This window comes from Sinocyclocheilus anshuiensis, unplaced genomic scaffold, assembly GCF_001515605.1.
Source record: "Sinocyclocheilus anshuiensis isolate Anshui unplaced genomic scaffold, SAMN03320099.WGS_v1.1 scaffold413, whole genome shotgun sequence".
Taxonomy (NCBI): Eukaryota; Metazoa; Chordata; class Actinopteri; order Cypriniformes; family Cyprinidae; genus Sinocyclocheilus; species Sinocyclocheilus anshuiensis.
This window is the reverse complement of record NW_015536481.1, coordinates 970,436-981,449: the sequence shown is the minus strand read 5'-3', so window position 1 is coordinate 981,449 and position 11,014 is coordinate 970,436. Positions and strand designations below refer to the sequence as shown.

At 37.0% G+C, this 11,014-nt stretch overlaps 2 protein-coding genes across 3 annotated transcripts in view; both read left to right on the top strand.

Moving 5' to 3' along the window:
• map4k5 (mitogen-activated protein kinase kinase kinase kinase 5) overlaps positions 1-3,650 on the top strand; it is a 16,348-nt gene extending 12,698 nt beyond the window's left edge. For both annotated transcript variants that reach the window (XM_016478291.1, XM_016478220.1), the window contains exons 29-30: positions 1,982-2,037; positions 2,743-3,650. In XM_016478291.1, coding sequence (XP_016333777.1) covers positions 1,982-2,037; positions 2,743-2,830 — 144 coding nt within the window. In that variant the 3' untranslated portion in view covers positions 2,831-3,650. The remainder of the gene's footprint in view (positions 1-1,981; positions 2,038-2,742) is intronic.
• A 425-nt stretch (positions 3,651-4,075) lies between these two features.
• cdkl1 (cyclin dependent kinase like 1 (CDC2 related kinase)) lies at positions 4,076-11,008 on the top strand. Its single transcript, XM_016479281.1, has 10 exons — positions 4,076-4,339; positions 4,875-5,095; positions 7,002-7,123; positions 7,551-7,623; positions 8,656-8,746; positions 8,838-9,038; positions 9,131-9,213; positions 9,298-9,354; positions 9,447-9,602; positions 10,176-11,008. Exons 2-10 carry the CDS (start codon positions 4,928-4,930, stop codon positions 10,275-10,277), a joined length of 1,053 nt encoding a protein of 350 aa, XP_016334767.1. The 5' UTR covers positions 4,076-4,339; positions 4,875-4,927; the 3' UTR covers positions 10,278-11,008.
• The last annotated feature ends 6 nt before the right edge of the window (positions 11,009-11,014 follow it).

Genomic DNA, 11,014 nt, shown 5'->3' with positions numbered 1-11,014 from the left:
TTATTCATACAACCTAGTTGTTTGGAATTTTGCTTGGTGAGCTCATCAACAATAATAACAAACATTAAAATACATATATAAATACATACGCATACACAACTATATATGTACTATCAATTATAAGGAGTAAAATACAGATAATATTTTAGAATTCCAGCTTAAACCGATTTATTTTTCCATTAACGTATACGTTTTTCATCTAATATTTATATTTTATTTTATTTAATTTTTTCCGAAAATTATTTTTAATTGTTTTAGTTAACAAAAACAACACTGTTGTCTGCTTCACAGGAGATTTGCTCTCACCACCAAGATCCCCGACACAAAGGGATGCCACAAGTGTTGCATCGGTAAAACTTTAAACACTTCTGTACAAACACAAACACACACACTCGGATTGAGTTTGATCTGCTCACTTTCTCTCTCTTTCAGTGCGGAATCCATACACAGGTCACAAGTATCTCTGCGGAGCTTTGCAGTCTGGGATCGTTTTGCTGCAGTGGTACGAACCTATGCAGAGATTCATGCTTATAAAGGTTAGACATGCAAAAAACTATATTTGCAAACCAGAAGGAAAGTTGAATTAAATCCAGACTGAATAAAACATAATGGCATATTACATTATGAAGCTTTTAAATCTTTATCTCTCTCTCTCACAGCACTTTGATTTCCCATTGCCCAGTCCGCTGCGTGTGTTTGAGATGCTGGTGGTCCCCGAGCAAGAGTATCCTCTGGTGTGTGTGGCGGTCAGTCAGGGCACAGAGCCGGGACAGGTGGTTCGCTTCCAGACCATCAACCTCAATTCCTGCTCGTCCTGGTTCACTGAGATTGGCTCAGGTGTGGCGCGCTCTCAATCTCTCTCTCACACACACAAACACACAGACACTTGATTCGGCTCCTTCATACTGTCCTATACCATGCTTTTCAGTACTTTCAAATGGACCTAAAAGTGTTAGTGTGTATGTTTATCTTGGTGTAGGAGGTAACCAGGTCGATGCGATCCATGTGACGCAGCTAGAGAGAGACACTGTGCTCGTGTGCCTGGACAGTGAGTGAAACAACATTCAACATACACATTGATAATCATTATTTTACAAACTTAAACACAAAAATTATTAAAGACTTCTAATGTTCTCTCTTTTCATGTGTGTGTTTAGAGAACGTAAAAATAGTGAACTTGCAGGGAAAGCTAAAGTCTAATAAGAAACTGGCGTCCGAGCTGAGCTTTGATTTCTGTGTCGACTCCGTAGGTGAGAGATTCACTTCTGCACTCGTACAGCTGTGATCTGCTTTTATTCTGTTGTATAGTGTTTGATGGGTAAAGATCTTGAGAAATGTAGCATTACATCACTTGCTCACCAGTGGATCCTCTGCAGTGAATGGGTGCCGTCAGAATGAGAGTCCAAACAGCTAAAAACATCACAATAATCCACAAGTAATCCACACAAATTTTTAACTTCAAACCGCCAAAGTACTGGAGTCCATAGAGTCCCTAATCCATAATAATTCTGCCTCCAATAAAAAAAAGTCCATCCCCTTTTGTCCTCTCTCATCAAAATCCACTGCAGAGGATCCATTGGTGACCAAGTGATGTAATGCTAAATTTCTCCAAATCTGTTCTGATGAAGAAACTCATCTATGCCTTGGAAGGCCTGAGGGTAAGTAAATTTTCAGCAAATTTTAATTTTCTTTCATTTTCTGGTCTTTCTGACAAAGACCACCTATGTAAACAAATTAAACTTCACGAATCAACTAGTTGTATGACAACTAGTTGTATAGTTTTGTAGTTACAGCTCCAGCAGCATTATATTTTATTTGTTAATTTTTTTGCATTGAGTTTTCAAATGTGTGGACAAGTAAGTGTTTTTTTTTTTATATGCATACTTGTACAAAAGTTTCATTAAATAGCTCTCCTGGAACTTTGTTTTCGGCAGGTATACAGTTGTTTATTAAAGTTATTTTTTTTTCCACTTGTCTGCAGGTGACACAGGAGATTTCGGACCCAAGCAGAGTGTTCAGACTCCTGGGATCAGACAGGTTAGAACCGGATCAAATCATTTCTGTCACTCTTTCTTTCTTTTGTCTCCTGGAAACATTACTCTCTGCCTCTATGTCTTCCCAGAAACTCTGCATGTAGCCTTTTTACCTTTGCACATGCAGTGGACAGAAATAAGAGACAAGAGGAGGGAAAAAGCCAACAGGGAGAACGTAGTGTCTCTACTGGTTTTGTTTCTATAGTGAGGGAAGCCCTGGGTTAGGTTTATGAGAGGACCTGAGCTTTGTATGACGTACGGGGTTAAATTAGGTCTGTCAATTTAACACCCAAGCTCATTGATGAGGGTTTTGTTCTGCTGTCTCAGACTGTTTCCTGCCAACATTCTGCCAACACAAAACCGTATTTGTGTCACCATACATTGATGCCACATACACAATGGCCCTGCACCACCCCCAAGACCCTCTTTAGGACATTCTGTCTCTCTTTCACTCTCCCTCTGAGATCTCCATATTTTATTTACACTGGCAGTGCCAGGCTTGTGTCTTAGTGCTGTAATTTCATCTGTCGCCTGCCTGCTGCTGAGGACACGACCAGCCTCCCGTTTGCACCAACCTCACGCAACCCCTCTATATTTGCATAATCATGGCTTTCTTCCACCGTTTTACACTCATCTCCTCTATATGGTACATGTTGATTCTGATAAGAGTATTTGCGTGTTAATATTTGTGGCCATCTGTGCATTCTAGGGTTGTTGTTTTGGAGAGCCGGCCTACAAATAACCCTACTGCTCTCAGTAACCTCTACATCCTGGCTGGACATGAGAACAGTTATTAGCTCCGCCTCCTTCAGCCGTTCAGGCACGCTGCACCCGGAGCCGTTGCAGTACCCATGATGCATTCGTTTCGGAACGGCACCAACGCTGGACAACCACAGCTGAGCTGATGAGCAGACTGTGTTTAGTGCTAAATCTCACTGCAGCCTTATGCCATACGCTGCCCACCACCAGAGACTTCTCGCCACTTCAGGCAGCAGCCAATCAGATTTTTGCAAATCAAGCAAGCAATCGCCAGAACTGCAAGCAATAGTGCTCTGTGTTAAATACTTTGTTTTTTCAAACCCTATTAAATGTAATCATTCTAAACATTAAACCAACATCAGAGCTGTAAAGATAGAACATTGAGCAAAATGCATTGCTGCTCAAAAAGTGCCATATAAGGGAACGGTTTTATTAAACGTAACTAACTTCTGAGGTTTTGTGTTAATGTGGATTTAAAATGTCAGGTTTTCATGCCGGCTAAAGGGGAGAGTTTTGGGAGAATGAGTGAGTGTTATTTATTCAGCTGAGTCATGTGAGTGAAGCATCTGGCCCTCATGTTACTGAGTGAATATTTTTCTGCTGCAGGTCATTTTCTCTTTGTTTGTTGTAGCGGTTTTATTTTCTCCAGCGGAGTAATATTTTACAATTTCAGTTATCTCTTTTTAAATGTAACTTTAATTCAATAGTTGCACCATGTAAGCACTTTTGTACATGTTCTTTTTTTTTGTATTTAAAAATGACTAAACATGGGAGATGTGAGGTTACTGTGATATCTCAAGTGTTTCCGTTGCTTTAGTTTTAATGTATGCAGCTTTCGTAATAAAAAGGCAATTGTTAATACTTTGGGATGTTTATGAAAGTTATTTCAGATTTTTTTAAAAATACACTAATTATAATGAAAATATCTCAAAACCAACATATTTGGGCTTGTATTTTTGTTGTAGTTGTACTAATTAGTACAAGTACACTATATACAAGTTTGTAGTGTGCTGTGTGACCAACTAAGGGGCTGGTTTGTTGTTCTTACACCTTATTTTAATAAGAAATAACATTCTCTTGCGGATTTATGTGTGAGAAAGAGTGATTAACAGAAAGTCACCTCACGCTCGCGCACACTGTTAGGGGTGTACAGGTGGAAAAAACTGCGTGACATTTAATTTATGTCATAGGATGCATGGATTTACATTCCTACTGCTCTCGTTTCGTAAATGGCTGATCTGAGGTCAGATCGCGCGGATTGTTTCGCGCTTTCAGCGTGTTGCTGTGCAGATTGAAGCGCGCGTAGAGTGGAGGCGGAGTCTCGACGCGGTTGCTATGGCGACGGGCCGCTTGTAAATAGCGTGTTTTCTCCATGCGAACTCGAACACATTTCTCGCGGCGCGCGGACACGGCTGTATCTGACCGTCAGACTCACTCAGCACAACACAGCTCCGCTTATTTGACGAATTTCGATCTCAGGAAATTGCTGTTTTGTGGACGCTTTCATTTTTTATCATAAAGCAAATATTTGGATGAGACATTGGAAGGTAAGCTGGATACCTAACGTTATGCTCTCTATATATTATTAGATAATATAAGATGTATGCATATTGTATGTTTATGTTTTCGAGTTTTCTTGGTGCTGAGGTAAACTGGACAGTTTAGTACGTGACACTAGAGCAGTAGACTTGACTAGAACAGATCTTTACCACAATCATGTTTCATAACAGTAATGTCTTTCAGCACAAGGAAGACTTCAGTTACCTCAAAATACAAAATAAGAAATAAAGTTAAGTGACCTGCTGATATTATGTAAATAAAAATAATGTGAGGAGTTTGGTTCCCTAGTGGAACTTTTACTGGCCCAAAACAATTTCTAAATGTTATTTTTAAAAAAGGTAACGTTAAGTTAAAGAGGCCCAGAAAAATATACAGTAAGAATCTTTGGTAGCACTTTATTGTACAGTGTCCATGTTACATATTACATGTGCTTACTATAGTAGTACTTCTTTGTATAATTACACCGTAATAAAATATAACATTTTTATCTCCAGCCCTGTATGTGTCATTTTTCACATTTAGATCAACATCAAAGTGAGGCAGTATCTTAAGTGTGTTCTGCTGGTGTCACAGAGATGGAGAAGTATGAGAAGATCAGTAAGATTGGCGAAGGCTCGTACGGCGTGGTGTTCAAGTGCAGGAATAAAGACACCGGACAGATCGTTGCCATCAAGAAGTTTGTGGAGTCTGAGGATGATCCCCTCATCAAGAAAATAGCGCTCCGAGAAATCCGCATGCTGAAGGTACACACTCAGTCTGACACTGCTGGAATAATCCCAGCATAAACCAGCCTACAATGATTTGTTGGTTTAAAGTAGTTCCCCATCCTGGACAAGCTGGTTTTGTAGGATGGCCAGGTACGCCCAGATCCCCTTTAAAACCAGCCATCAGACAGTAAGACCAGCCAAGCAGTTTAGGCTGCAGATGTTGAAGTCTTTTTGATTCTTGTTTTGTTAATATCGTCGTTTGTAGACTTGAAGAATAGTATTAGTAGTATTTTATTGCATTAGTGGGACAGGATGTTTTAATAATCGGTGTCTGGAGCTCTTGTGTGATTTGCAAACTCTTTCCTTTGAGCTGAGAGCAAAGCAGTGGCCCTTTGAAGATCTGACATATCAGCCAACACTGGCTTACCAATTAATTTCACTCTGTTATGCATGAATGGATGGATGAATATTCTTGTTGTTCCCTTCGCCTTTCTTGAGTTTTTTTTTTTCCAGGAGGTTGCTGTACCACAGGGCTGCAGATGTTGAAGTCTTTTTGATTCTTGTTTTGTTAATATCGTCGTTTGTAGACTTGAAGAATAGTATTAGTAGTATTTTATTGCATTAGTGGGACAGGATGTTTTAATAATCGGTGTCTGGAGCTCTTGTGTGATTTGCAAACTCTTTCCTTTGAGCTGAGAGCAAAGCAGTGGCCCTTTGAAGATCTGACATATCAGCCAACACTGGCTTACCAATTAATTTCACTCTGTTATGCATGAATGGATGGATGAATATTCTTGTTGTTCCCTTCGCCTTTCTTGAGTTTTTTTTTTTCCAGGAGGTTGCTGTACCACAGACTTTAGTCCATTTATTTTATTTATTAAGTCATTTATTATTTTGTCTTTAAAGGGGGTTCCAGTTTATTCTAAACTCTAAACTTCTGAACTCTTGCAGTTGAAGATGGTTCTAGGATTTATTCTGGGGTGGATGGTGATCTGTTTCTGTTGGTGATATGGGGCAGTGTCATTTTACTATCGTTTATATACTATTATAATATTTGTTCATATTTTGAATTCGCTTTTTTTATATTTCAGTTTTCATTTTAATTTTAGTAATTTGTGATGTGCTTTTGTCATTTTTACTAATAATAAATTATTAATTATTTTATTTTATATCATTAATAATTAAAAAAAAATTATATTAAGCTTTATTTTTATTTCAGTTTTAGTTTTAGTAATTTTAGTACTTCAACTAATTTATTTCAGTTAGTTACCAAGGCAACATTTCCATCCAATAAAGTTTTTCCATCTAATATTTATATTTTATTTTATCAATCAAAAATTAAAATTAAGTTTTAGTTTTAGTTAACAATATCAACACTGATATGGGGTGTGTTTGTCATTGTGTGTGTTATGAAATATTTGATAAGACGGAAAGCAGCTCATCTTTTTTTAACATAATATTTGTGTAAACACTTGAATGCTAAATCAAATGTACACACATAAAGTGGGGTCAAAAGTTTCAGACTGCATTGGAAATATGAAAGTTTTATCATCTGAACTTATAAATAAAGTTTTAGGATTTTGATGATGCAAAATTAATAAGAAATAGTTAAGACTCTGCAGTATTTGCTCACTATAAAAGTAAGAACATTTGTGACATTGGCTATGTGAAGTCCTCTGAACAGACAATCAGATGTTCTTCCTTTCATTAAAGCAACATCTCAAATTATGCTGGTGGAGAACATGATTATTAGGTTTTACACATATTTGTAGCGTTCATCTTTAAAGCAAAAGGGGGACTAACCAAATATTAACATGCTCTGAAAAACTTAATTAAATTAGAATCAGATAAGAAGCATTTTCTCTAGTGTTCTTAGACTTTTTTGGATATGTTTCCACTCATAAAAATCCTGATTTGTTCATTACATTGTGTGTGTGTTTAGCAACTGAAACACCCAAACCTGGTGAATCTGATTGAGGTGTTCAGAAGAAAGAGAAAACTGCACCTGGTGTTTGAGTACTGCGACCACACCGTCCTAAATGAGCTGGAAAGACACCCAAGAGGGTGAGAACACACACACACACACACACATACATGCAGACACACTTATAAAACAGCTCTGTGTTTCTCACACTAACACATATTGTGTTTTTGTTGCTATGACGCCCAGCATGTCTTTAGTGGAATGTTTACAGCAGGATGCATTTGTCCTCTGTGGTGCACTTGAGGGAGACACTGTTAAACATTTAACAACATTTAACTCTTTATGTGTCGTCCTCTTGATTTACAAGTCAAGAATAAACAAAGCTCACACAATAGAGCACTCATACATGCACATACACACTATATCATCAGAACCTATAGGGCTAGTGTGGAGTTCAGTAGGAGGGTTGAGATAGACAGAAGGAATGGAGAAGAATGAATGGTTAAAGTGAGGTTTGAGTTCAACTGCATTGTAACGCTTTTTGTGTGTATGTGTGTGTTCACTTAGCGTTCCAGAGCACATGGTTAAAAGCATCATCTGGCAAACACTTCAGGCTGTGAACTTCTGCCACAAACAAAACGTAAGAATTTCAGACTTGTTGCTGCTGTCTCACACTCTATTGCCTTAACAGTATTACTTTCACAGATTTAATGCCTTTGCCCAGATTAAAGAGTTGAAATGTACCCCTTTTATAAAATATAAAGGCAGCTGCTTTTATACTGTTAGAATTTTTTTGTGTGATATTGACTTATATTATAAAGAACAGTCTTATTTTAGTACCACTGATGTACTTTTACAGTATTTATTGATATTTGGAATCAGTTTTTATTTTTATATACATTTTTTCCATTTTTTAAATATATTTTTATTTTTTTTAGTTACTTTGTTGTGCATTTTTGTCATTTTAGTAATTTTTCTTATTTGTCTATATAGTTTTTATTCATTTTTATTTAAGTTTTAGTGTTAATTATTTTAGTACACCAAGTTAAGCTAAATTAAAATAAGATTTTTTTATTATTATTATTGAAACATATTACATTATTCAATTTAAATTAATCATAAAATGTTTTTTTTTAGTTTTTTAGTTCACTATAATAACCCTGATAAAGAAATTTCTTTTTTTCCTAAATTAAAAAAAATTGTGACTGCACTAAAGCAAGTTATTACAATATTATCTAGAAAATATTTACTTTGTATAAAGTATTCAAATTCTTTAAATATGTTAAATATATATTGCATTAAACATAGTTATAAATTAATTGAATATATTAAGCTAACATATTTGTTAATTTGTTAATATTTTTTATTTTTTTAAATTCAAATTATTCACAGACCCCCTAGAACCCCTAATTTAAAAGAAGTGATTTTTATTTTGTTTTGTTTTGTTTCGTTTCACAAATTGGATCTGCCACCTATTTTAGTAAATCCCCAACATCATATGTATATATGTATACATATCATAAACAGTCTAGAATTGGAACCAGCACTAATTTTAGTGGATCCACCACCTAATGACTCTGTGAAAGAAGTCAATTTAATTTTAGTAAAGCATCTTCATTTTGTTTTAAATCAGATGTTTTGGAGACTGAGTAATTTAAAAATTTGTTTTTAGTGTATCCACAGAGATGTGAAGCCTGAAAATATTCTCATCACCAAACATCAGGTCATCAAACTCTGTGACTTTGGCTTTGCCAGGATCCTCAGTGCGTGTGTACACATACACATATATATCCATACACACACACACTCTCTACCTTCAACTTTCCATTCATCTAATAACTCGCTCTTTTCCAGCGGGTCCATGTGATTATTACACGGATTATGTAGCGACACGGTGGTACAGAGCTCCAGAACTGCTAGTAGGAGACACGCAGTACGGCCCGCCAGTGGACGTCTGGGCAGTAGGGTGTGTGTTTGCAGAGCTGCTCTCTGGTGCTCCTTTATGGCCGGGCAAATCCGATGTAGACCAGCTGTATCTGCTCAGGAAATCTCTGGGTAAGAAACACACATAACTCCAGCTGTTCATATGATATGTGAATGGATGCATGTAATGAATAGAATTTATTTGTGTGTTGTTGTGTTCATAGGCGAGTTGATTCCTCGACACCAGCAGGTGTTCAGCACTAACCAGTTCTTCAGTGGAGTTTGTGTCCCTAAACCACAGGAGATGGTCAGATGATCAAGGTTTCAAGTTTATTTTCTGAAGATCTTAAAAAGTAAACCCGTTCACACTCGATATGTGTCTAATCTATAGGAGCCTCTTGAACTGAAATATCCAAATCTATCGTACCAGGCGCTGAGCCTCATGAAGGTCAGTTAAACACACACACACCATTCATACAGAAGTCCGCTGTGCACTCAGATCCAGTACCAGCTTGTCTGTCTGTTGTCTGTCTTTCTCAGGGTTGTCTGCGGATGGACCCGGCTGAGAGGTTGTCCTGTGAGCAGTTACTAGAACTGCCATACTTTGACAGTCTGCGAGAAGAGAGCGATAGTGTGACACGTGAACTGGACCGCAAGAGACGTACACGCAAACCACGCAAACACCTGCCTCCTGGGGTCTGTTGCCATTGACTACAACACTCACATCTAGGGCTGGGCAGTGTGACCTTTATTGTGTGTGAAGCTATGGAGTTCAGTAGTTATCAATTATTCCAGTAGTTTATCTCCTAAAAAATATTTTAGAGATAAACCACTGGAGATGAAGGATCATGTGACTCTGAAGACTGGAGTAATGATGCTGAAAATTAAGTTTTGCCATCACAGCATTAAACTGTTTTAAAATAGAAAATAAAATAGAAAGAGTTAGTTCAAGTTTTTACTGTATTTTTGTTTAAAAATGCAGCCTTGGTGAACATAAGAGGCTTCTTTCAAAGACATAAAAAAAAAAAAACTTACCAACCCTAAGCTTTTGAACAGTACTTATGTAACAGAATATTTATTTATATATTTAGGTTTATTATTATTTTTATTTGATCATTTTTCAGGTATAAACATAACTATATTACGAAAAAAAAATTTTTAAATACACTAGATTAATAAAACGTTTTGGTCATACTGCCCATTACTACTTTTACCCATAGAAATCTCCTATTTAGTTTCATATTTGAAATCCTCGTTCTGTCTGTGTAGTACCTGCCTCAGTTGGCCAGCAGTACCATCTTCCCAGCCGTGGAGAACAGAAAATGCTACAACAACCTGCGCAAATTCAACTATCATCTGCCCAACATATGATGGATGTCAACTCATCAAGAACCCGAGAACTGACCGACCACCTCCCAGCTTGTGTATGTATGTGTGTGGGTGTGTGTGTGTGTGAGGATAGACAAAGGGCTCTGCTCTGCCTGTAGAACAATGATGTCACACTGCCAAAGACTCACAGAGGCATTTCTGTAATATGTAAAATGACAACAGCAATACTAATATTGTTAAAACTGAATGCTGTGTTTAATAGTTGGATTAGAAACTGACATCAGTGCTGTAGAAGAGTTTGCTCTGTGAGAGAATTTTTTTTTTGTTTTTACCTCTATTAGATCCAGATATTTTTCTTTATTATAAATCCTAATGATGCTTCATGTATGTTTGAAGTGTGTATATATGACTAAAATCATTTCTAGAGACGTAACCAGACCCAGACAGAATCAACACACTTTTTTCAGATTTTCTGTAGATAAAAACTGTGGAATTTTCCAGTATGGATTTTAAAAATCAGAATTCTGAGTTGCTGAAAGTACAATCAAGTTAGCCAAATTATTTAATAAATGAAGGCTTTGGGGATGTGTAGAACTCGTTTGAATTGTGCAGAAATCTGTGGCTCTTTCTGTGTGGGCCTGGACATAATCCTGTATTTTGTTTAACATTTATTACCCCATTGTGGACATAATGATATTTTTGTTGCCTTTATGACTGGTGCTAATAATTGAGCCACTGACTTGCACCAGATGCCAAATTTGAGAGATGTGATTCACAAA

Excerpts from the sequence above, each read along its gene's own strand:
- cdkl1 (XM_016479281.1), top strand. The coding sequence starts at position 4,928 with ATGGAGAAGTATGAGAAGATCAGTAAGATTGGCGAAGGCTCGTACGGC. Across the intron at positions 9,355-9,446 it reads AGGCGCTGAGCCTCATGAAG|GGTTGTCTGCGGATGGACCC; the intron begins GTCAGTTAAACA and ends TGTCTTTCTCAG. Across the intron at positions 9,603-10,175 it reads GCAAACACCTGCCTCCTGGG|TACCTGCCTCAGTTGGCCAG; the intron begins GTCTGTTGCCAT and ends CTGTCTGTGTAG.